The 27,407-nt window shown below is 34.1% G+C and overlaps 1 protein-coding gene across 1 annotated transcript in view; it reads left to right on the forward strand.

The window, feature by feature from the left end:
• Window positions 1-2,028: 2,028 nt before the first annotated feature.
• LOC101896410 (uncharacterized) overlaps window positions 2,029-27,407 on the forward strand; it is a 44,370-nt gene continuing 18,991 nt past the window's right edge. The window contains exons 1-2 of the mRNA XM_059124660.1: window positions 2,029-2,373; window positions 9,308-9,393. Coding sequence (XP_058980643.1) covers window positions 2,292-2,373; window positions 9,308-9,393 — 168 coding nt within the window. The 5' untranslated portion in view covers window positions 2,029-2,291. The remainder of the gene's footprint in view (window positions 2,374-9,307; window positions 9,394-27,407) is intronic.

Consider the following 27,407-nt stretch of genomic DNA (forward strand, 5'->3'; position numbering starts at 1 on the left):
TTGTGTCCAGGATGATTGGTATTTAAAATGAGATATATCGGTCCACGTTTTGAGATAGCCATCATATAACGGTACCCCCCGGAATTTGGTATTTTGATAATTTTTGCCACATTTTCCAATCGGTTTGTCCAAATATTGGCATTTGTAGTCCGTAATTGGTTCTAGCTGTGGTGGTGGAACATTGTACATATAGGCCTTCATTTTTGCCCCATATAAAGGTTCCTCCCGATATTCGATATGGTGGAGGACCCGGCTGAACTTAATGTCTTTTTACTTGTTTAATCTAATCCTCCTCGAAGTCATACCATGCACCCTATAGCAATGCCAATTGATTCAGAATTGGATATATCTCCCATATAAAAGTAACCTCTTTTACCGAATTATAACTGCTCGAAAGCCATGACATGAGTTCAAACGAGGTTCATAGAAGGTATGATATACTTCACATCAATTCCCAATATAAACTTCTTTTGTTACGGGAGCTCTACTAAATATGCATAGTGGTGTAGTGTATGTTGTAGTTGGCTCCGCCCGCCTTTTGACTTTTCGTCACTGGTTTGTATATACTGTCTGGCTTACCAGGGCTTTGTTGTATAAACGCTGTCTTCTGTCTGATTTAGTATGACTGCATATACTCCCTAGTCTATAAAGCTCGTTTATATACCCTCTCTGTGGCCTATTCATCCGGTCTTCAGTTTGTCCATAAAAACCCCCTTATCAATTCCACTCCTCTGTGCACTTTAATGCAGACTTCCTAGCCCATTCAGCTGTTCTATTTAAATTTCTTAGCATATGACGTTCGCCAAAAATTGGCTCGCAGGTTTATTCTATTCAGCACGTTTACTCAGGCTCCGTACCCATTCAGCCCTCCTATTTAAAATCAATGGAATGTAAAATTATAGACTATATAGGCTCCCGAGCTTGTTCAGCTCACCCATATGTATCGATACCCTGACCCAGTCAACTCGTCATCAGAGACTCCTGACCAGTTTATTTATGGATTTGCTGTCCTTTTCTTCAATTTTATATATCTAGACGTGTCAGATCGTCTATGTGGACAGTTCGTTGGTGGTCAGCTCGTATTCGGAAACTTGGAGGATATATCAAATCTTCTACTTCGACTCCCAACCCTATATAGAATATCGGACATATTCATCTTGTCCACATAGATTCCCTTGATGAATAAACACGAAGTCTATATGGGCTAGGTGAAGTTCACTTTCAAAATTCGACCATAACACCACTTCTTATTCGAATGGTAAACAAATATCCGAACCACAGTACCATGATCTGAAAACAGCAACAGACATTTACCAAACTAGTGGCGCCAAAGAAAAAGTTCTCCCACACATATATACTCACACACACCATCATGCAAGACCGGTGTACATAGTTAGCATCCTTTGCAGACAGCATCATACAAGAGTCCTGGCAACACACACATACACGCATAACATCATCGCTTACCAATCGACATAATCAAGCAAACAGAAGAAGAACTAAGACAAAGTAACGCAGCCAAAGAAAACAAAAAAACAAAAACCGAGGAATGGTGGGTTGGTTAGATGGTCGGATTGTTGGTTGGTCCTTCTTCAGTTGTTTGTTCGGTCAAATGAAAGAAGAAATAATGTTTTTCTGATTTTCTTCTTTTTTTGTTATTTCATTGAAAACAATGTTGTGGCGGTTATGGTTGAATGTCGTCGACTGTCCCAGTGGCCCCCACTACCCCTGCCCCCCTCTCCACGACAATAATAATTTTCATTATTTTTTTCTTGAGTATGGCCACTCTATCCTAGAAACGATTACGAAATGTACATTTGAAACGAACGAACGAATTGCCGAAGTGGAATACAACAACAACACTTACATGTTATTGGGGTGTTTTGTACGAGTAGAACTGTTTTAAAGGAGCTATGTTGTGTCCTACTGTTATTACAACAAAATAGCTTTTGTTGTCCCAACTGCTGAAGACAACAACAAAGCAGTCATCCATCCTGTCCTGTTGGCTGAGTGTTGGTGCTGTCATAGATTCCAGTTCAGTTTTCTGTCGACTCTTAGATGTTACGGTTCGTCGAGGCGGTTAAATGAATACTCGCAAAAAATTGAAACCATACCGAACACACTGTTAAAAGTTTGTAATAATCTGAAGCCTTATTTTAAAAGCTAAAAAAAAAATAATAATTAAAGTGGAAAGGCAAAGAAACCTATAGCGAAAAAAAAAATAAAAATTAAAAAATTGTGATTTTTTTGTAATTATTAAAAAATAAATTAAATTAAAAAATATATTGAAAATGGCCTTAAATATTTTTAATAAAATAAATCTAGTGAAATGTTCATTGTTAATCATGATTGTGCAGCAGTTCATTTTAAATGGTTAGTTTCACAAAAAGGGATAAAGGATGTAGCATTTCAAAAAAAAAATAAATAAAATAAAATAAAAAAAAAAATAAAAAAAAAAAAATAAATAAATAAATAAAAAAAAATAAAAAATACTGTAGTCTATGTATAAATAACCTTATATGTTAGCCATATTCAATACATAATTTTAAAAGTTCATAAACTTGTGTGATTGTAAATTTAGACGATATATGTTTCAATATATTATTTCAATATTTGAGCTCGAATTATTGATGGACAAATATTGAAATAAATATTACAAACGGAAAATCTGATTTGAATAAAAACTCAAAAAAACAAGTAAAAAAGCTTTAAGTTCGGCCGGGCCGAACTTTGTATACCCTCCATCATTTGGAATAAATTTGCCAATTTTCAAAAAAAAAAAAAAAATAAATAAATAAAATTTGTTAAAAATTTTGTTAAAATCTTAAAAATACCATACGTGGAGCTGCATAGGCAACTTTTGTCATAAGCCAATACAAAATTCAAATGCAAAACTTGAAAAAAAAATCGGTGAATAATGTAGCTAAAATCATCAATGTAGAGAGATACTATTATATGGGGGAGATACCAAAATGTGGACCTGCACAGACAATTTTCTGTCATAGGCTGTAGTATTCATTACGAACTTCAAATACTAAACTTGAAATAGTTCCGGTAAATAATGTAGATAAAATCATCTAAATACCGAAAATAGGGAGGTACCGTTATATGGTGGCTATACGAAAGTGTGGACCTGCACGGACAATTTTCTGTCTTAGACTGCAGTATCCATTACGAACTTTAAATACCAAATTTGAAACAATTCCAGTGAATAATCTCGCTATAATCATCAAAATACCGAATATCGGGGGGTACGGTATATGGGGGCTATACGAAGACGTGGACCTACATGACCCATTTTCTGTTTTATGCTGCAGTATCCATTGCGAACATCAAATACCAAATTTGAAACATTTCCGGTGAATAATATCGCTAATATCATTAAAATACCGAATATCGGGAGGTACCGTTAGATGGGGGCTCTAAGAAGACGTGAACCTGCACAGACAATTTTTTGTGTTAGGCTGTAGTATCCATTACGAACTTCAAATACCAAATTTGAAAAAATTCTGGTGAATAATATAGCTAATATCATCAAAAAACCAAATATCGGGAGGTACCGTTATATGGGGGCTATACGAAGACGTAGACCTTCACAGGCAATTTTCTGTCATAGGCTGCAGTATCTGTTACGAACTTCAAATACCAAATTTGTAACAATTAGGGTGCATAATGTCGCTAAAATCATCAAAATACCGAATATCGGGAGGTACCGTTATATGGGGGTTATACCAAAACGTGGACCTACATGACCCATTTTCAAAACCAAAAGTCCTGCGAACATGATACACATTTGAATAAAATATTATCAACCTACTTCATTTCGTTCGGAAGCTAGAGTGATTTTAACTTCATAAATCGTTTGGAAAATGTAGTTAAAATCAAAAAAAAAAAAAAAAAAAAATTAAAAGAGCGCAGTACAATTATATGGAGCTATATCAAAATGTAAACCAAAAATCAAATTCGAAGCATTTACCATAGGCTGTAGTATCGATTCCGAACGTCAAATACGAAATTTGAAATAATTCCGTTCAATAATGCCGCTAATATCAGCAAATTTGAAACAGTTTCGGTGAATAATATTGCGAATATCATCAAAATACCGGATAAAGTAAGGTACCGTTTTGTGTGGGCTCTACGAAGACGTGGTCCTGCATGAACAATTTTCTGGCATAGGTTGTAGTACTCATTAGGAACTTCAAACTTTAAATACGAAATTTGAAACAATTCCGGTCAGAAATGTCACTAAAATCATCAAAATACTGAATATCGGGGGTGCCGTTATATGGTCGCCATACGATATCATGGACTCATCAAAATACCATATATCGGGGAGTACCGTTGTACGATACGTGGACCGATATAACTCATCTTCGAACTAGACCTGCCTGCACACAAAAGACTGATCTGTGCAAAATTGTAGGTTTCTATCTTAATTCGTTTGGACTCTGGTGGAGGAACTTTGGTGAAAACTCGTTGGAAAATGTAGATATAATCTTCAAAATACCCAATATATGGTGGTGTTGTAGGAAAGTATGACCCATTTACGATCTTAACCTGTCCACTGACAAAATATACATATAATTAAGTTAGCGAGTGTCCGATACTCCCTCAGCGAAATGTTCATCTTTAAATTTTAGATTCGTTCCAACAGTTCTGTTAGGCCTTTTAAAGCCTAAATATCAAATTCGACAATTCCAGCCATATCCCTTCACTCAATGTCAAATTCTGCACCACTTAGTACTTTTCGCACAATTATAGTACACATTTTCAAACCACCGCCAAATCTTGAACACAGATACCACCAGTAACATCTATATCAAATTTTTGGATTTCAGCTCTATTCCATCACCAAATACGAAATTATGGTACCATTCAGTACTTTTTGTACAATTATAGTACACATTTCAAAAAACCACCCTCATATCTCAATTCCAGAGACCTTAATATCAAATAAATAATATATGTTCACCCAACACCAAATTGTACCAAATGTAGTACTATTTAGTATTTTTTTCGTATTTCCAAAACCACGGTTTTATCACAAACCTACCACCAACAGGAACCTTAGTAAAAAATTCCGTCTTCTCCGGTTCACCCTAAATCAAACTGACAAGGTACACATTTCCAAAACCATATTTAAACTTAAACTTTGATTCTCTTACCAAATTTCACATTTTCAGCTGTATCTCACAATAACAAATGGTACCATTTTAGTTGTTAAGTACCATTTTAGAACTTTTCATAACCTTGAAGTTCGAATTTTCCAAAACCACTTAGTCATCTATCCTGCACTCCACAGTAACTCTAAATCCAAATATTAGAATTCTAGCTTTTTGTAAATTTTAGTACTTTTTGTAGGGTCTAATGTGTTCATTTTGAAGAGTTGCAATTGGAGTGACAAGGTTTATATAACCCTTAAATTATGGATTGGTTCAAACTCTAAAATATTACTCTAAGTTAAAAGTCCCGGGTCATTTTTATACTCTCGACTTAATTGCAGAATCGAAATATAAGTTTCAGATGCCTTTTATCACATTTTGAAACGATCTAGCGATGCCTTCTTCGAATGTGTGGTTATCTGGCAAATGTGCATGTTGACTCTTAATGACAGTATCCAATGTGGTTCACACTTGACATATTGTAATATTTATATCAAACACTTATACAAAAGCTCACAATTTCAGGTCTGTTCCGCACTGAATATAGTACTTTTTGTACACTATATAGCACACACTTACAAAAACTAACCATTGCCTAAACAACACTTATAGATAAAATCCTTACGTTCAAAACTATTCTTGGTTCTAGGTTCAGGTTTTGCAAGAGCTCCTCAAGTTTCGGTACTTCCCGATATTTGATGACTTTAGCCATATATTTTAGGGGAATTGCTTAAAATTCGACGTGTAGAGTTTGTAATGGGCTCTGTCTTCTGTAGCAAAAGACTGGTGAAATCGAATTTTTATTTCTCACCCATAAGGCAGTAACTCCGAATATTTGGTATTTTAGTAATTTTTACCCACATTTTTATAAGTTTTGCTTTTCCAACATCACAATGTATAGAGGGTATATTTAGTTTATCATTCCGTTTGTAGCCCATCGAAATAAAGTAAATATATTCTTGATCAGCGTTAAATTCTACGACGATTTAACCATGCTAGAGTTAAGAAGAAGTAAGATAGGAAGCTAAAATTTTGCATAGATCAGTCTTTTATCTGCAGGTAGGTCAAGTTCGAAAAAAAATATTGGTCAACGACATCGTATATCCTCCACACAACGGTACTGCCCGATATTCGGTATTTTTATGATTTGTGCCACGTTCTTCAATGGAATTGTCACAGATCAAATCTAAAATCGAAGTCGATAATCGACTTTCGTTTGAAAATTCAAAATCGAAAGTCTCATTTTTTGTTAAAGGCAAAAATAGTAAAGTTAGTTCTTTGACCGATTGGCAAGAAATTCAGCTTAGTCTAGGTATAACAAGTATGGACAATATACCTTTATTTGATACCTTTTTTTGATCGAAAATCTTGAAAATCTGATTTTTACATCAATTTCGATTCTATTGATGTATTCAGTCAGTAACGGATAATTATGTGAATATATATGAACGTCAATTTTTATACCCTACACCACATAGTGGTAAGGGTATAATGTGCATTTGTTTGTAACATGGAAAAGGAAACGAGATTACTTTTGAATCACTTTCTGAGTCCATTTATGCAAGTCAGTCCGTCTGTCCATGTATTCTTGTGAACAAAATGCAGGTCACATTTATTATCCGATTGAGCTAACATTTTCCAAACCATATTTATATGGCCCAATGACGAACCCTATTGAGATTGGTGATATAGCTTCCGTATATCTTCAACCGATTTCGTATTAATTGTGCACCAAATGGCCAATATCAGTCCAAAAGTCCTGAATTTTTGTACATCCGAACGAATGCAGTATAGAAGCAAGTACATCAAATCGGTTTAGATGTAGCTGTAGCTCCCATATATATATATATATATATATTTCGTCCCATTTGGGGTTTTAAGTTTCTCACAATCGTAATATGCTTTCCACAACAATGATCTTTGGAACCAGATATCATATACCGCTCTGAAGTAAGTTTGTCAAATTTTGTCATAATCGGTTCTGATTTGGATATAGCTCCCATATATATCTTCAACAGTTTTCGGTATAATTGCGCACAAATGGCCAATATCAGTCCAAATGACATGAATTTTCGCATATCCGACCGAATTCAGTCTAGAAGCAAGTACATTGAATTTGGTGGAAATAGGTTCAGATATAGCTTTAGCTCTCCTATATATGTTTCATCCGAGTTGGTCTTCAAGTTCCTCACATTCGTAATATGCATTCGACAACAATGTAATCTTATAGAGCTCGGTAATACCTTTACCAAATTTTAACGAGATCGGCTAAGATTTGGATATAGCTCCCTAAGATTTGGATATAGCTCCCGATTTCAGGTTTTTTGTGCGAATAATGGACGTACGTTTCCATTTTGTCGAACTCGGCTCTGATATGTATTTTTCTCGAAGTGATGTCATATTAAAATGTCTCCGTCAAATTTAGTGAAAGTCGATTCAGAATTGGATATGCCTCCCATAGATTAGTTCCTTCTGAAACCAAGTTATAAATGCGCTGAAGCCAAATGTTGATAGGTGTTATGATCTACTTCAAACAAATTCTTTTGTTACGGGAACTCTACTAAATATGCATAGTGGTGTAAGGTATCTGGCTCTGCCCGACTTTTCAGCTTACAAATTATACCCTAAATCACAAGGTGGTCAGGGTATTATGTCTTTGTGCATTTGTTTGTAACAGGCAAAAGGAAACGAGATAGACCCATAGTTCATTTTGATGATCTGCATAGAATCACATTCTGAGTGGATTTATGCATGTCCGTCCGTCCGCATGTCCATGTATTTTTGTAAACAAAGTACAGTTTGAATTTATTGTCCTATCCAGATGAAATTTTGTACAAATCATTTGTTTGGTCCAAGAACGAACCCTATTGAAATTGGAGATAATCGGTCAAAATTTAGATATAGCTCCCATATATATCATCGTCCGATTTGCCTTTTATTGTGCACCAAACGTGTAATATCAGCCCGAATAGTGTGGAATTTTGGACATACAACCAAATTAAGCCTGCATGCCAAATTTGATGGAAATCGGTTCAGATATAGCTATAGCTCCCATATATATTGTTCATCCGATTTGTCATTTTTGTCCTACGCAGCCGTAATATGCACTCTCTAACAACAATATTTGAGGAAATATATCAAATGCAGCTCAGAAATACCTTTGCCAAATTTTATCGAGATCGGTTCGGATTTGGATATATCTCCCATATATAACTTCGTCCGATTTACCTTTTATTGTACACTAAACGTCTAATATGACATGATGTTTGGCACTTACGACCGAATTGAGTCTAGAAGCTAATATGTCAAATTTGGTGAAGATCGGTTCAGATATAGCTATAGCTTCCATATATATTGTTCATCCGATTTGTTGTATTTGTTACCCACAGCCGTAATATGCACTCCGTAACAACGATATTCAGGGAAATATATGAAATACAGCTCAGAAATATATTTGCCAAATTTTATCGAGATCAGTTCCGATTTGGATATAGCTCCCATAAATATCTTTATCCGATTTCAAATTAATTGTGCGAATCCGAAGTCCGAATTTAAAAGATACAAGTGCTTCGGCATATTTAGTCCTTTGAACCTTAAATTATAATTATAATCATAGCGTGTATGATTGAATTCTCCCATAAAAACTTTTAATTGTTATTCGGAGCTCTACTAAATTAGTTAAAATGGTGTAGGGTATCATAAAGTCGGCCCCGCCCGACTTTAAGACTTTCTTTACTGATTTTGTTAGGAAAATGTAAAAAAATATTAATTACGAAATATTAATTGATTACTTTTTTCCGATAAAAATTAATTGCATCTTAACAGGATATTTCTTAGCATTCCACTTCTAAAGAGAAAAGTCTCAAAATAAGTTATAATTCCTTCAACAATATCCACTTGTTGTTTCTTCTAACAAAATCGGGGAAAATTGGTTTAGATAAATTTCTTATTAATTGAATTTCATTTTTAATTATACAAGTCCTTACACAAAATTGTGTATATAATCTACAGATTCCCCGTGATTGTTTCCTCATCCAATTATCCTTTAATTATTTCCATTTAGTAAGACAAATTCCAACGAAATTGCAACTAAATCTATGAATTTATTTCTTTAAAATTCTCCTTCTTCTTTTTCTTCTTTCAAGGCTCTGCAATCAAATGCTTCGTCTGCGATTCGGAGGATAATCCAAGTTGTGCGGACTTAAAATCGAACAGCAGCATTGTGGCTGAGGTAAGTAATTGGGAGGAGATGATGTGAGTGTGTTTGGTTTGCGTGTGTGGGTGAATAATCTGCTTAGTGCTTGGATCTACGCACACGGTGACGGAGACATAATGTCTCGAGTCGTTGGCAATAAACATCCATTCATTCTCATGCGAGCTGCCAAAATAATCCCATTACGTTTTGAGGGAACACGTGGGTGCTGCTGAGCGATTTATGGCAACGAATTTTCTTCGTTCGAAAACAATAGATGAGGGAAAGAAGTCGAAATGGTTTTGATGTTACTGCTGGAGAATATTTGTTTTTTACTTTTAAATTGAAATAATGAGTTTGATTGGTGGAAAAAATGTCGAGGAAGCAACATATTCCGGAGAGATTATCTTTATTAAAAAAGTTAAAGAAATCTGGAAAATAAAGCTTTGCCATAATCAACTTTAGAAAATATTTTATGATTTGTTTGGTACTCTTAGTTATCAGGCCGAGTCCTTGATACCCTCCCCGTGTACGGGATGAAAAAAAAATTAAATGTATACCAATTCATCTATTCCGAATAAATACTGATTTAAGACAAAGAATTACTGAATATCCGCACCTAGAGACACCAGGAAGAGGGAACCGAATTGGTCCATTTTCTGAGAAAAAAATGTTTTTCTTATCTATCCTATGGCTGATCCAACTATACTGACTGCCTTAAGAATTCATCCATGGCCAAACGGAATGGCTGAAGCTAGAATCGTCAAATCTTGAGAGAGGGTCACTCTTGGTTCGAAGGGATCAGATAAGGCTGGGTCAAATAAAAGTACTAAATATGGTACCCTTTGTATTTGGGGAAGCAGTAGAGTTAGAACTTTTAAATATGGAAAGAGAGTCACTAATGGAATATGTGATGGATGTACCAAGGGTTTTTGGAAATTCACTCTTGGTCCGAAGGTGTCAGGTAAGGCGGATTTATTGGAAATTCATACTAGAACGGTGCGAAAAGTACTAAATATGGTACCCTTTCTATTTGAGGCAGCAGTAGAGCTAGAACTTATAAATTTGGAATGCGGTCACTATTTTAGGAATGAGGGTCACTGAGGGATGATGATGATAAGTGTACGAAAAGTACTAAAATGTACTACATTTGGGACCATTTAAATGTTAATGAAAGAGTAAGGTAATTAATTGTTTGATTTAAGGAGACGAAATGTCTGAAGCTAAAATGTTGAAATTTTTGGTGAGGATCACTTTTGGCCCAAATGGGTCAGATACGGCTGGGTTTTTGGAAATTCGTACTAGAACGATATGAAAAGTAATAAATATGGTAGCCTTTGTTTTTGAGAAAACAATAGAGCTAAAACTCTTAAATATGGATTGCGGGTCACTAGTGGAGTGTGTGATGTATGTATGTATCGAAGAGTTTCTGGAAATTCGCATAAGTGGTACGATAAGTATTAAAATTTGGTACCATTTCGTGTCGTGTAAACTGTTAGAACTAGAAACTTGAAATTAGGAATGGAAATCAATGTTGAGGAGTAAGGTCGATGTAAGAAGGTAGTTGTGGAAGTGTGTACCCATGAATACGGAAAGTATCGTGATATATGAAATTTACATTACTGACGGTATGTGGGATTGGGATGCGGAGGCAGTTTTCGAAGTTTGTACTTGTGTGCACGAAAAGTACTGAATGGTACTAAATTTGGTACAATTTCGATTTAGGTGAAGTGATAGAGCGAGAATTCGGAAATTTAGAATTGAGATTACTGTGTGAGTGCTATATTCGGTTATGCAGGAAGTTGTGGAAATTCGTACTTATGTGTACTATATGGTACTAAATTTGGTACAATTTGTATTTTGACGAACCGACAGGGATGGTATCCTATAATTTAGAATTGGGATTTCTGTGGGAGTGTAGGATTGTGTTATGTAGGAAGCTTTGGAAATTCGATTGAGCTGCAATTCTGAAATTCGGAATCAGAGTCACTGATGGATGGATAGATGCATCAAGGGGTTATTTGAAATTCGAACTTAAAACTAAAATGGCACCATTTGCTATTAAAGCTAAAAACTTGAAATATTGTATTGGGGTCCCTGTTTTGGTAATAGGTTCGTAATAAAAAGTTGGTATTACAAATGTGTACCGCAAGTGCACGAAAAGTACTAAATACTACTACACGATTGGAACAATTTGGCTTTGGGTGAACAGATAATGATTGAATTCCGAAATTTGGCATTAGGGCCGTTGTTTATGTGTAGCCTTGACATGTGGAAGTAATTGAGGAAATGTGTACTATAATAGTACGAAAAGTACTGAGTGGTACTATATTTGGTATTGGGTGAAGGGATAGAGAAAAAAATCAGAAATTTGATGTTTAGATTGCTGTTGGTATCTGCTTTTGAGATTCAGCGGTGGCTTGGAAATGCGTCCTATATTTGTATGAAAAGTACTAAATTGTCACTTTGTCTGTGATTAATAGAAAGAACTGGTTTTGATATATATGTACTATAATTATACGTAAAGTACTTAATGGTACTTAATTGGATGTTGTGTGGAGATATAGAGCTAGCATCCCGGAATTTGACAATAATGTCTGGAATTACATATGGAAGTGGTTTTGAAAATGTGTACTATAATTGTACGAAAAGTACTAAATCGTACTACATTTGGTACTGGATGAGGGAATACATCTGAAATCCTGAAACTCTGTCTGTAGTTAAGATATGGAGGTGGCCTTGAAAATGTGTACTAAATTGTTCGAAAAGTACTAAGTTGTACTAAATTAGTTATTGGGTGAAGGAATATAGCTAGAATCCCGAAATTTGATATAGTTGTCACTTTTGATGTATGTGGTCAAAATATGGAGGTGGTTTTGCAAACGTGTCCCATAATTGTGCGTACTGAACTGTACTAAATTTGGTGTTGGATGAAGGAATGGAGCTGAAATCCTGAAATAGAGCTGAAGTCCTGAAATGGTGTCTGTGGTTAAGATAAGGTGGTTTTGGAAATGCGTACTATAATTGTTCGAAAATTATTAAGTGATACTACATTGGATATTGGATGTAGGGATTTAACTGAAATAATGAAATATGGTGTAGATGTCACTGTTGATATCTGTGGTTAAGGTATGAAGGTTGTTTTTGAAACGCGTCCTATAATTGTACGAATCGTACTAAGAGGTGTTTGGTGAAGAAATAGAGTTGGAATCTTTAGATTTATCTGGGATTGATATATTGAGAAATTTGATATGGATGTCACTGTTGATGTCTGTGGTTAAGATATGGAGATAGTTTTGAATATGTGTGCTATAATTATACGAAAAGTACTAAATGGTATTAAATTTGGTATTGGGAATATAACTGAAATTTTGGTATGTCACTGTTGGTGTCTGTGGTTGAGAGGAGGAGTTGGTTTTGGATATGCGTGCTATAATTGTACCAAATGCTACTAAATTTAGTAATGAGGGAAATAACAAAGTTGAAATCCCGAATTCTGTTATTACGGTCACTCTGGGTATTTGAGGTTGAGATGTGGAGATTGTTTTGAAAATGTGTACTTTAGCTGTACGAAAGTAATTAAATGCTACTAAATTTGGTACTCGGTAAAGGGATAGAATTGAAATTTTTTACTGTGGGTGTCTATAGTTTAGGGAAGGAGGTGGTTTTCGAAATGTGTACCCTGAAAAGTACAAATTGATACAAAATGTGCCTTTGGGTGTAGAGGTGACGTAGGGTATAATCCTGCATTTTGGTCTCTTAAATAATAGACTTGTTTTAGACAATACAAATGCCATTTGGCCGAGGGTATAATAAATACTCCACCTTTGTTTTACTCATTATTTTCCTCATTGTCCAAGCAATTTGTTAGAACACAAAAATGAAATTAAGTTTTTTTTTTATTTTTTGTTGCTTAAAATCTTTGTTTGCAACCATAGCAAAGGTGTCATTAGATTGTGACAAAAATTCTAATGTCTTTTTGACCTGTTTTTGTACGTGACACGGTACACACAAACACACACAGTAGCAGAGAAGGAAGCCTTTTCATACAAATTTGCCTTTACATTTTTTATGAAGTGTAAACTGTCAATTTGAAATTGTTGCAAAAGTTTATAGTTCTAGTTTGTAGTTTTGAATTATATAAGGAATACAATATTACTTAGGATGCCAAGGCATTTGAATAGTGTAAGACTTCTCGACCCCACACAAATTTGGACAGTTTGTAACAACTAGTTTTTTGTGAGGTTTCTTTGAAATAATAAAACAAGGCAAATTAATTAGAAGATGTGCTCATTGTGTGGAATAATATAGAACTAAATGTGTTGTAGGATAAAATGACGAAAATAACTTAAATCAAGAGATACCTTCCTACATATGGACAATTTCTTACAAATTCGTAAAAAATGCTAAATTTTTCGAAAAAAAAGAAATTAAGATGCCAGAATTGATGTCATTTTCTGTGATACATTAAGAATACAATTTTTTTTTGTTCGGGGATTCTCAATGAAATTCGATCTAAAATATTGTTTCATTGTACATGCAATACTGCAATGCAATAGTGTATATATTCGAAGCGTATTAAATTAACAGTCGGTAAACATATAATTTCCAATGTTAATATATAAAATACGAATATAATTTTCCGTTGTGCCCCCTACTTCGTCGGTGAAAATTTCACCTTTTAAATTTAAGAATCGTTGCAACAGTTCGTGTTAGTATTTAAAACTTCATAATTCGTACGAAATGTTAAGACTTTCAAGGTTTTGTAGATTATTCAGGTTTTTTCCTTTTTTGGAAAGAGTAATACGAATATGTTTACATTTTACCTTTTTACATCCGTCTGTCCATCTGTGGAAATATCTCTAGTTTCCGAACGAAGTAATGTAGGTTGATATAACTTTACTCAAATTTGTGTTTGGTCTGCAGGAATTTTGGGATTGAAAATGGCCTATATATGTATGGGCCTTTGTTTCAATTTTCGTACCTGCACTTCGTAATGGGTACTACAGCCTGTGACATAAAATTGTATATGCAGGTCCACGTTTTCGTATAGCCCCCGGTACCTCCCTATTTTCGGTATTTTGATGTTTTGCGACATTATTCATCGGAATTGTTTTAAATATCGTATTTGAAGGTTCTAATGCGTACTACAGCCTATGACAAAAAATTGCGTATGGCTCCCCTATAACAGTACCCATCATTATTCGGTATTTTGATGATATTAGCGCATTATTTACCGGAATGGTTTCAAATTTCGTATTTTAAGTTCAGAATCGGTACTGCAGCCTATGACAAAAATTGTTTATGAAGGTCCACGGAAGTTTTTTTTTGGAAATTTTCAAGTTCATTCAAAATAGTTGAACGTTTTTTTTTAAAGTTTTCCGAGGAGCATATTAGTAAATCATGGACCCATATGCTTCCTTCCTGTCTAAAACTATTTCAAAGTTTCCATATATAAGTCCCGGAAACCAAATCAAATTTAAGCTGTATCCCTTCACCCAATACCAAATTACGTGTCAACCACAGACACAAACAGGGACATCCATATCAACCATCCATATTTCAGGAAATTTAGTAGTATTTAGTACCTTTTGTATCATTTTAGTACACGTTTCCAAAACCACCTCTATATCTCAATCCCATTCAACAACAGATATTAACAGTGACACAAATTTCAAACTGCAGGATTTCAGCTCTTTAACTTCTCCATTACCTAATATAGTTCTATTTAGTATTTTTCGTACTAATTTTGGACACATTTCTAAACCACCACAAAAGCTCAAACACAGATACCATTAGTAATCTAGTTATCAAATTTAGTAGTACCGCTTGGTACTTTTCGCACAATTATAGTACATATTTCCCAAATCACGTCTATATCTCAATTTTAGATATCTACAGAGATCTCAATGTTAAATTCTGGGATTCCAGATCAATTCCTTCACGCAATATCCCATTTGGTTCCACTCAGTACTTTTCGTACAATTATAGTAAACATTTACAAAGCCAATCAATCAATCCCAGATACCCACAAAGACCTCAATAGCAAATCTGAGGAGTCCAAACATATCCCTTCACACAATACCAAATTTAGTACTATCGGAAAATTATAGTTCGCTTTTTTCAAAAGAATCTCCATATCTCAACCTCAGATAACAAAAGTGACCTTAATACCAAATTTCAGGATTTCAGCTCTGTAATTTCACCCGTTGGCAAATTTTGTACCATTTAGTACAACTATAGTATATAATTCCAACACCAACACCACCTCCATATCACAATACCAGACCAAGAGATTAACATCAATATCAAATGTCGGGATACCATCAGTATAGATTCACACAATACCAAATATAGCACAATTCAGTACTTTTCGTACAATTATAGTACACATTTCCAAAATTACCTCCATACCTTGATTCCGGATACAAACAGAGAGCTCAATATCAAATTCGAAAATTCCAGATCTATCCCTTCATTCAATTCCAAATTTAGTAGCATTTGGTACTTTTCGTACATATATAGAACGCCAACATTGTCATCCATTCAAAATATCAGGATTTCAGCTCTACATTCCTTCACCCTCTACGAAATTTAGTACATTTCTAAAACTCCCTCCATATATTAATTCCAGATACCAACCGAGGCCTCAGTAATAAATTTGAGGATTTCAGGCCACGGTGAGGGTACGCCCAATACCAAACACAGATATCATCAGTAAACTAAATATAAATTTTCAGTATTTTATCTTTATCCCTTCACCCAATACTAAATGAAAAACCATTCAGAACTTTTCGTACAATTCCCGAAACCACTTGCATATGTGCAGACAACACATGAACAGCGACCAAATTTCATATTTCAAGCACTATCTCTTCACCGAATACCAAATTGTACCAATGATAGTACTAATTAGTACTTTTCGTGCACTTGTAGTACACATTTCCAAAACCACCTTTTAATCACAAACCTACCACCAAAAGGGACTCCAATTTATAATTTCAAAATTCCAGCTTCATTTGTTCACCCTAAACCAAATTGTACCAAATTTGGCATCATTTAGTACTGTTCGCACACTTAGTACACATTTCCAAAACCACCTATATAGATCAAACTTACTATTCAACTTCGATTCTAATACCAAATTTTAAGTTTTTAGCTCCATCCATTCACATAGTACCAAATGGTACCAATTTCAATTTCAGAGCTTTTCATAACCTTAAAGTTCGAATTTCCAAGAACCCTCTGGTGCACCTGTCTTGCACTCCATCAGACAATTTGAGCTTATTCCGTTTGTACAATGCAAAGTATTTAAATTTTAATACATTTTAGTACTTTTCGTACCCATTTAGTACGAATTCCCAAAAACCCAGACTTATCGCAGGCCTACACATCAACTTTGAGCTATATGCAACATATCAGGATTCTTGCTGTATACAATTCGCCTGGGCGTTGAGAAATTAGTACAGTCACTCATCACTCAGTTTTACTTTATCCACTGCTTGAGTTACATCTTCTTTTAATTAAGGTACAATATACTTCCGTACCGTATAATGATATTCCGGACAGAGCCTTACGTAGTTAGGGTGGTTGGGAATGGTTATTTTTTTTTTTTTTTTTTTTTTGTATCATTTTACAGAGAAAAGTTAATTTGTTACCTTTTATCAGAATAATTATATATAGCCCATCTGTATACCATCTCTTACCGGAGGAATGCGAGATTCTTACTTCCGATTTTTACCTTAACTTATCTAAATTTTCAATACCCTGTTCAAATATTAACTGAAATCACAGTAAGTAGTCACCAGTCCACCACACTCCACCTCCTACCACAATAGACATTTGCATTTAAATGAATTCCAAACCAGGATTTCCTTTTTTCTAATCGTCCTTTGTTTGATTTCAATAGTTCGATGAATGCGCGTTTCACATTTTATTCTCTGCCATTGTTGGGCTTTTATGGTTTGACTTTTGTTCCGGCTTTATTGGCAGTCAATGAATTGACATTCTTTGAACTTTCAAAAAAAAAAAAAAAAAAACGAAAAACGGCATTCAAAATCACATTAAAGAATCAGCGGCGTTTAAATTGATATTGACTTCGTATACACCCACACATGGCTGCGACGTACCGAGCGTATTCAAAGCGTCCTTTTTTCGTTTGTTTGTCAGAAATCATTTTATGTGGGATCCTTTTTTGTTATGTAAAAAGTTCTTGGGCTTTTATTTGATAGGGAAGCAGCAAGGTTTATTGCTATTGTATTTGCAAGTCAAGTTACTTGATTGATAAGGACTGCGTTTGTATTGCGTTACGATATGAGTACGAATGTAATGATACTTTTCTTCAATTAGTTGTGGTATCATAAGCTATAAAACATAGGCTGATGCAAAGATTTTAAATTGCTGGATTTTTATGAATATTTTTTAGCACCAACACATGGGAATTTTTATAGAATATTTTTCAAGGAACAGCTATTTGTAAAGAATATTTTTCAGAGACCCTAAATCGTGGATGCTAAAGAAAATGTTTTTAAGAACCAACAAATGTGGACTTTTTTGAGAATATATATTTTTTTTTAACAAACTTGATTATTTAGAATGTTTTTTCAAGGACCTAAAAACGTAGATTTTATAAATATAATTTTTAAACGCCAAAAACTGCAATTGTAAAGAAAAATTTTTCAGGACCTACAAACACGGAATTATTACAGAAGGACTAATATAATCTAATCGATCGACTAATCGATTTTTTAAACATTACTTTTTTCAAGGACGTTTTTAAGGAAGATTTTTTTTCAAGGCCCAAGGACCTTAAAGTCATATTTTTTAAGAACGAACAAGAAATGTATTAATAAATTGTTTGTATGGACCACCAAACGTGGGTATTTTTTCAAAGATAAGGTGAGATGAAAAAAGCTGCAACCAACTTCAGACTGCTGTCATTTCTAAGCCACTCGTCCGACAGCTGTTAAAATTAATTGAATTCCAGTGACAGCTCATTATAACAATATAACCATCATTATGGTGAGAATTTTGCAGAAATTTTTCAGAAAAATTTCCTTTTTATATTTAGCTCGAAAATCAGAAGTGGCCATCGTCAGAGCAATCCAGCATTTTAGTGTGAACAAATCTTTTGTGTCTCCTGCCATCGCTGGTAGCATAGCCCGACGTCAAAGAAGTGGACGGAAGGGAAGAAAACAGCAACATCAGCAGAAATGGTTTGAAAAGTAAGGAAGCGACTTGATTGAAACCCGCGTCGCAGTGTCCGAAAAATGGCTCGTGAGGTGAACATATCGCATTATTCCATTCGGAAAATATTGAAAAAAGAGCTTGGGGTAAAGCCATTGAAATTCCAAAAAGTGCAACAGCTTACACCGCAACACAAAGAAAATAGACTCAAAAGCGCTAAAGAGTTGCTTCGCTGGGCCGAAAGTGGTGAACTGCCGAATTCGGTTTTCTCCGATAAGAAAACATTCCTTGTCCAGCTGAACAGTTTGTAAACAAACAAAATGATCGTGTTTACTTGCTAAAGAGATCTGCTGAAAATGTGCACCTTCGGTTGACCACCAGAACTTAAGCGCCGGCCAATCCGTTGGTCTATTGTGTCTGGAGTATTTTTGAAAGCAAGGTTGGCACTAAAAAATACCAAAGTGTCGATTACCTCAAGCAAGCGCTTCGCCGGGAAAGGACCAATATACCGTAGATCAACATTCGGGCAGCGTGTGACGGTTTCATTGGCTGTTTGAAGGCCATAATTCGTGTCAAATGTGACCAATTCGAACAAATCTAAAGTTATTCTAATTTTTTATGCAATTTCCGATATTTTTTGCTTTCATAAATAAAATAAAATTTAAAAAATGTAAAAATTATGGCGTTTGGCTTTGTTGCAGCTTTTTACCTCACCCTGTATTTGTGAAATTTTAATGGATTTTTTGATAATTTTTTTATTTGGTCAAGACCGCCGATTTCGTGAATTTCGTAATTGTTTTGTGTTTTTGATCAGCATTTAATTTTTGAAAAAGGATTAAGATTAGGAAGAACTTAATTGTCTCTTTGGGGATTAACATACTATTTTCATATTCGATATTTTTTTAGGGATTTCTAAAGAATTTTAGTCTAGGTTCGGAGGACGCAAAAACTTGGAAAATTTTTTAACGACCAAGGTGAGTTTGTAGTAGGAGGATATTTTTATGAACCAACTGATGTGGATTTTTTTAAGAATATTTTTGTTTTAACAAACGTGATTATTTAACAATGTTTTTTTCATTTTTAAGAATATTTTTTCAGGACCTTTAAACATAAGAAAAAAATTCTCTTTTCATGGACTAATAAAAGTGCATTTTTTAAACAATTTTTTTTTGAAGGATATTTTAAAAGACTATTTTTTCAAGGACCAAAAAAGTGGACCTTAAAGGGAAATTGTTTAAGAACTAATAACAAATGTGGATTTTTAACGAATTTTTTGTAAGGACAACTAAAAGTGGATATTTTTTCAAAGATATGCAGGATAATATTTGTGAAGTTTTAAAAATTATTTTTTAAGGACCAAGAGGTAGACAAACATTGATTTTTTTTCAAAGATGATTTTGTGAATTTTATAATTGGTTTTTGTTTTATCGACATGTTATTTTTGAAAAAATGAAGGATTAGGAAGAACTTAATCGTCCCTTTGAGGATTAACATATTATATTTTATTTTCGATATTTTTAGTTTTTTTTTTCAAGGATCAGCAAAGCATTTCCTTCGATTTTGTGAGATTTCTTTCCAAGTATTTACAGGATAACATTCGGGGATTTTTAAAGAATTTGAATATAGGTTCAATAGACGTAAAAACCTAGAATTTTTAAGAATATTTTTTTAAAGTACCAAGTGAAGGACCAAAGTGATTTTTTAAAGGATATATTTTAGAACCAACAAAAAATATTTTTTTTTTTTTAAGAATTTTTAAGCAATACTTTTTACAACAACGAAGGACCAACAAACGTGGACCTTAAGGGATATTTTTTCAAGAACTAATAATAAATGTTGATTTTTAACGATTTTTTAAGAACCACTTAACGTGGATTTTTTTTTCAAAGACAAGCTGGATTATATTTGTGAAGTTTTAAAAATTATTTTTTAAGGACCAAGAGGCCGACAAAAATAGATTTTTTTTCTAAGATGATTTTGTGAATTTTTGTAATTGTTTTTTTTTATCCACATGTTATTATTTGAAAAAATGAAGGATTATGAAGAACTTTATCGTCTCTTTGAGGATTAACATATTATTTTTTATTTTCGATATTTTTAGTGTTTTTTCAAGGATCAGCAAAGCATTTCCGTTGATTTTGTGAGATTTCTTTCCAAGTATTAACATAACATTCGGAGATTTTTAAAGAATTTTAATCTAGGTTGAATAGACGTAAAAACTTAGAATTTTTAAGAATATTTTGTTAAACTACCAAGTGAAGGACCAAAGTGAATTTTTAAAAGATATTTTTAAAAACTTATATATTTTTATATTTAACAAACGTGATTAGTTAAGAATGAATTTTCAAGCGCCTAAAAATGTAGATTTTTAATAAATATATTTTTAAACGCCAAAAAAAAACTTGCAATTTTTTAAGTATATTTGTTAGGACCTATAAACATGGATTTAGTGAAGAGTTCACTTTTCAAGGACTAATGAAAGTGAATTTTTTTGAACAACATTTTTTCAAGGATTTTGTGGAGAATATTTTTTTCAAGGTTCGAACAACAAATGTAGACTTTAAGTGAATTTTTTGTAAGAACCACTAAACGTGGATATTTGTTTGAAGATAAACAAGTTAATATTTGTTAAGTCTTAAAATTTATATTTTTAAGAACCAAGAGACGGACAAACGTTGATATTTTGATAATTATTTGATAAGATGATAATCGCGAATAATCTTGATAAGATGAAATCGCAGATTCCTTGAATTTTGTATATATTTTTATACCCTCCACCTTGGAAAGGAGAGTATATTAACTTTGTCATTCCGTTTGTAACATCCCTAAATATTCGTTTTAGACCCCATAAAGTATATATATTCATAATCAGCATAAAATTCTAAGTCGATTTAACGATGTCCGTCTGTCTGTCTGTCTGTTGAAATCACGATACAGCCCACATTATTTGACGTAGAGCTCCAAAATTTAGCAGAGCTATTTGCATTGTGTCTAGGATGGTTGGTATTGAAAATGAGATATATCGGTTCACGTTGTGGTATAGCCCCCATATAAAGGTACCTCCCGATATTTAGTATTTTAGTTTTTTTACCACATTTTTTCACGGATTTGTCTGAAAATCGGTATTTGTTGGTCATAATGGGTTCCAGCTCCGGTGGCGAAACATTGTAATTATAGGTCCACGTTTTGGTATAGCCCCCATATAACGGTACCTCCCGATATTCGGTAATTTGATGATTTTTGCCACATTTTTTCAGGGATTTGTTCGAAAATTGGTATTTGTTAGTCATAATTGGTTCCAGCTTCGGTGGCGAAACATTGCATGCATGGGTCCATGATTTGATATAGCCCCCATATAACGGTACCTCCCGATATTCGGTATTTTGATGGTTTTTGCAACATTTTTTCACTAATTTGTCTAAAAATTGGTATTTGTGGGTCATAATGGGTTCCAGCTCCGGTGGCGAAACATTGTAATTATAGGTCCACGTTTTGGTATAGCCCCCATATAACGGTACCTCCCCATAATCGGCATTTTAATGGTTTTTGCCACATTTCTTCTAATGTTTCTTTTACCCTAAGGTGGAGGGTATTAAAAGTTTGGCCCGGCCGAACTTAATGTTTTTTTACTTGTTTTTTAATCAGCAGGGTTATGTTCGTAATACTTTTTAAAAACTCATGGATCACTAGGAACTTATTCGTGGATCTTTTTGGCATTATTTTAGATGATCAGCAGATTAATTTTCCTGTAATTTTTAAGTTTTTTTTCAAGGATCACCAATTTTGTGGATTTTGTGAGATTTTTTTCCAAGTATCAAGTGTATCATATTCGGAGATTTTTTAATTTTTTTTCTAGGTGTAAGGAACATAAACATTTTTTAGGAATATTTTGTTAATGAACCAAGTTCCTCTCTTGGTGGATTTTAAGAATATTATTTCATGGCTCATATTTATGTATCAGTATCATATTTGTGAGTTTTTAATTTTTTTTAAGAATTTTGAATTTTTTTAAATTAATATTTAAGGATCAGCAGAACATCAATGTAAATCATTTGAGAACCTTTTTAAGAATAATCGGCTTTTTGAGAATTTTTGTATGGATGATCTATGTTACATTTGCCTCTTTTAGAAAATTTGTTTAAAGTCAACAGGATAATTTTTTATTTTTTTTTTCAAAATTTTTAGGGACCAGCGAGATCATGTTCGTGCGTATTTTGACAATTTTTCAAGGATCAACTGGATTACATTAATAATTTGTTGAAATTTCTTTCTAGCAGGACATTTTTGTGTATTTTGTGGGATATCTTTTCATAGATTAGAAGGGTCAAATTCATGCATTTTTTATATTTTTTCAAGGATAGTGGATTAAAAAATATGTTGAGATGGATCAGCAATAGCATATTCATGACTTGATTTGAAGGACTTGGAAGAAATAATTTCTTAATTTTTAAACAATATTAGTCCAAGGTGGAGTAGCATAAAATTATTAATGGGTTTTTGATTTTTTTTTTTTTTCAAAAATCAACAGGATTATATATCTGGGTTTTTGAAACGTGCCACATCGAAATGACGGTGTTGGACCCTTGGTTTCTTTGAAACCAAATCTGTTTTAGGAGATTTGGAGTCCGTCCGGCTGTCTATCTGGCTGACTGGTTCGCACGATAACTCTCGAAGGCAGTATCCGATTTGATCCAAAATTGGTACATCGTAATATTATTGTCATGCTTACATCGAGGTCGGAGATGGACAATATCGGTTCACTTCTTCTGGTATCTCCAACAAAAGGTCAAAAATTTCAAAGAAAATAATTTACTGCACAAAAAGAAAAGGGATAATTGGATTTGGCTCCAACTTTGCGAGTCCCAATATTTGCATCAGTGCTAGGTCAGGAGCGAAAATGGACAATATCGGTCTACTCCATCGAGTACCTTCCCACAAAGGGTCAAAATGTTGAATAATTATAACTCTTACAAAATGTGATGTATGAATCCGATTGTTTTATACACATCGCAATATTTTTACTAACCCCAGGTCTAGTATAAAGATGGAATGTATCAGTCTACTCCTTCTGGAACCTTCCCCACAAAGGGTCAACATTTTGAGTATCCACGAAGCGCATAAAACGTGTAATTAACATCTGATTCCATTCAGACTTGGTACGTCTCAATATTTCCATCGACACCAGATCTGTTATAAAGATGGTAGAGATCCGACCATAACTTCTGATACCTCCAACACAAAGGATTCAAGATTTAGAAAAACCAAACGCTCGAAGCAATCCAAATAAGCATTCAAATCAATTCAAATTCACACATAAAAAAAAAATTTTGCTAACAAAAGATCTGTTGTGAAGATGATATATATCGGCGAACCCCTTCTGATACCTCACCCACAAAGGCTTACAATTCAGCGATTATGTACAACTTGCTATATCTAATTATTTTCCTCAACCAGAAACTTGAGATAAATATGGAATTTGTGATTTCGCATAAAATTGGAATTAAATTTTCGATTTTCTTGTAATTTTGCCCAAATCAATATTTTAATTTGTATTAAATGAATTATGAATATGGAATACTACTGCCGATTACATGTAGTACCTCACGTACATTTAAACATTATCTACAAATTATCACATATTCCATATAAAGTGAAGAATTCGATATGGTCCAAACCTAGCACGTCGTAATATGTATATCATATTTCTTTCCGATACAAAATGGAAAATATTGGCCCATTCCTTCGGAACCTAATCTGTAGAGGGTCAACAATATGAATAATCATAAAACAAGTCAAAATATATTTAAATAATCGAGTATTGGTTGCCGGTTAAATCAACTGATACTTTTTTTGAGAATATCCCAAAGGATAGCTGTATCCTATTCGCGGGTTTAGATTTTTTTGTGTACTTTTTCTATATCCCTACAACATTTAATATTTTTTATAAAATTACGCGTTAAAAAATCCAACTTTGCACGCAGCTTTGTAAGGCAATAAATTCAAAATGCGTGCTATCGCCTTTTTCTTCTCGTTATCTTCCTGAATATTCACGTGTATCAAATTAGCAGAGGTCATAAAGGATATAAACGTGCCAAAAAAAAAACTCTGTTTTCCTCCGGCATTAATGGCACAATTCTCTGTACAATTCCAATTCGATTAAATTAAAAACGAAATCTCCTTTTTTATGAGGCACGAAGTAATGCCGTAAATTTCATTACCACCTACCGGGTTTTATTTTGCGAAGAAGAATAACCTCGTCTGTTTGTTTAATAGATATTTGTTGAATAAATAGATATCAATTGGCTTAAGGCATGAAGCGTGTTTTTATTTAATTTGTTTTCTATGGGGGTATTGGAACTGATTCATTTGAATTTTCAATAGGAAATTGTTAGGAAAAAAAAAAATTAAATGAAATGAAGAGATATTTGGTAAAATGAAAAAACCTCGATTTGTTTTTCATTGAAAATTGTAGAAGAGATTAAATAGTTTATTCTTGTAAATTCTGGGACTATCCAAAGCAAATTCATCAATGCTTGCCCTATTCAAGGCTATAGTTCTGATGTACGGAAAATTGTTGACTTTGCATTTGGTTGTCAGAGCCTCGCTTGAATCCTGTCGTCGTTTTCCCTATTAATTTGACAACCCATGATTCCAAGCTAATTATTTATCATCTATTGGGGAAACACCTATTCTTCTTTGGAATAAATTGTTTTTATTCCCGACACCACCTAGTGGTAGGGTATTATCTATTTGTCCATTTGTTTTCATCATGGAGAAGGAAGCGAGATACAGGGTGATATGAAAAAACTGAACCAACTTCAGACTACAGTCATTTTTAAACCACTCACCCGACAGCTGTTAAAATTATTCCAGTGACAGCTAATTATATTGTTTACAAGCGTACAAAAGCATTTTAGTGAGAATTTTCAGAAAAAAAGTTATTCGTGGTGGAATCTAAGCGTGATAGTGTGATTTCTTTATATTTAGCTGGAAAACCACAAGTGGCTGTCGTTAGAGCACTCCAGCATTTAAATGTGAATAAATCTTTTGTGTCTCGTACCATCGCTCATTACCGTGGTACTAGTAGCGTTGCCCGACGTTAAGGAAGTGGACGGAAAAAATCAGCAGAAATGGTTCGAAAAGGAAAGAAGCAAATTGATCGAAACCCGCGTTGCAGTGGCCGAAAAATGGCTCCTGAGCTGAACATATCGCAATATCCCATTCGGCAAATATTGAAAAATGAAATTCCAAAAAGTGCAAGAACTTACACCGCAACAGAAAGAAACCAGTAAGGAAAGCTCAAAAGTCGGGCGGGGCCGACTATATGATACCCTACACAACTATGCATATTTAGTAGAGCTCTCGTAAAAAGGTTTCTACAGGGCATTTCAGAGCTCTGTGAGATATTTGGTACAAAATCAAAATCTATCTAATTCTATCGTGCATTTTACGAACTATAGCTATCTCTGAACCGGGTTTCTCCAAATTTTACGTATTAGCTTCTAGACTGGTGATTTGGGCTGATATTGAGCATTTAGTGCACATTTAACCCGAAATCGGATGAAGATATATATGAGAGCTATATCCAAATCTGAACCGATTTCGATAAAATTTAAAACAGCTATTCCTGTGCTCCATCTAATACCTGGTACCAAATATCACGGTTGTGGAGTGAATATTACGAATGTATGGGACTAAAACTCTAAATCGGATGAAACATATATATGGTTGCTATATCTATATCTGAACCGATTTTCACCAAATTTGATATACTTGCTTCTAGGCTGCATTTGGTCCGATGTACTAAAATTCAGTCCATTTGGACTTATATCGGCCATTTGGTGCACAATTAACCCGAAATCGGATGAAGATATATATGGGAGCTATATCCAAATCTGAACCGATTTCGATAAAATTACAAACATCTATTTCTGGGCTGCATCTTATATCTGGTACCAAATATCATTCTTGTGGAGTGCATATTACGAATGTGAGAGGCTTAAACACCAAATCGGATGATCCAAACTTGATATACTTGCTTCTAGGCCGAACTCGGTTGGGTGTGCCAAAATTCAGGTAATTTGGAACGATAGTGGACATTTGGTGCACATTTAACCCGAAATCGGATGAAGATATATATGGGAGCTATAGCTGTTTCTGAACTGATTTTCTCCAAATTTGTTGTATTTGCTTTAAGGCTAATCTCGGTCACATGTGCCAAAATTCGGGCCATTTGGGCTGATATTGGCCATTTGGTGGTCAATTAACCCGAAATCGGATGAAGATATATATGGGAGCTATATCCAAATCTGAACCGATTTCGATAAAATTTAAAACAGCTATTTCTGTGCTCCATCTAATACCTGGTACCAAATATCACGGTTGTGGAGTGCATAGTAGGAATGTGAGGGACTTAAAGATCAAATCGGATGAAGATATATATGGGAGCTATATGTAAATTTGATCCGATTCTCACCAATTTCAATAGGGTTCGTCCTTGGACCAAAAAAATATTGTTTGGAAAATTTCATCTTAATCGGATAATAAATGCGACCTGCATTTTGTTCACAAGAATACATGGACAGACGGACGGACGGACAGACGGACTGACATGCATAAATCGACTCAGAAAGTGATTCTATGAAGGTTCTCAAAAGTAACTATGGGTCTATCTCGTTTCCTTCGCCATGTTACAAACAAATGCACAAAGACATATTACCCTTACCACTATGTGGTGTAGGGTATAAATATGGTAACTCCATGAAAAAAAAGTCGTAAACAAATTATTGACAATTAAAAAAGGAGTTTAAATTGTTTTTTATAATATAAACACCAAAAGTAAAAATGCCAGGGGCTTCAATACTTGA

The sequence above is a fragment of the Musca domestica genome, unplaced genomic scaffold (genome assembly GCF_030504385.1).
Source record: "Musca domestica strain aabys unplaced genomic scaffold, Musca_domestica.polishedcontigs.V.1.1 3, whole genome shotgun sequence".
In the NCBI taxonomy this organism is placed as follows: domain Eukaryota; kingdom Metazoa; phylum Arthropoda; class Insecta; order Diptera; family Muscidae; genus Musca; species Musca domestica.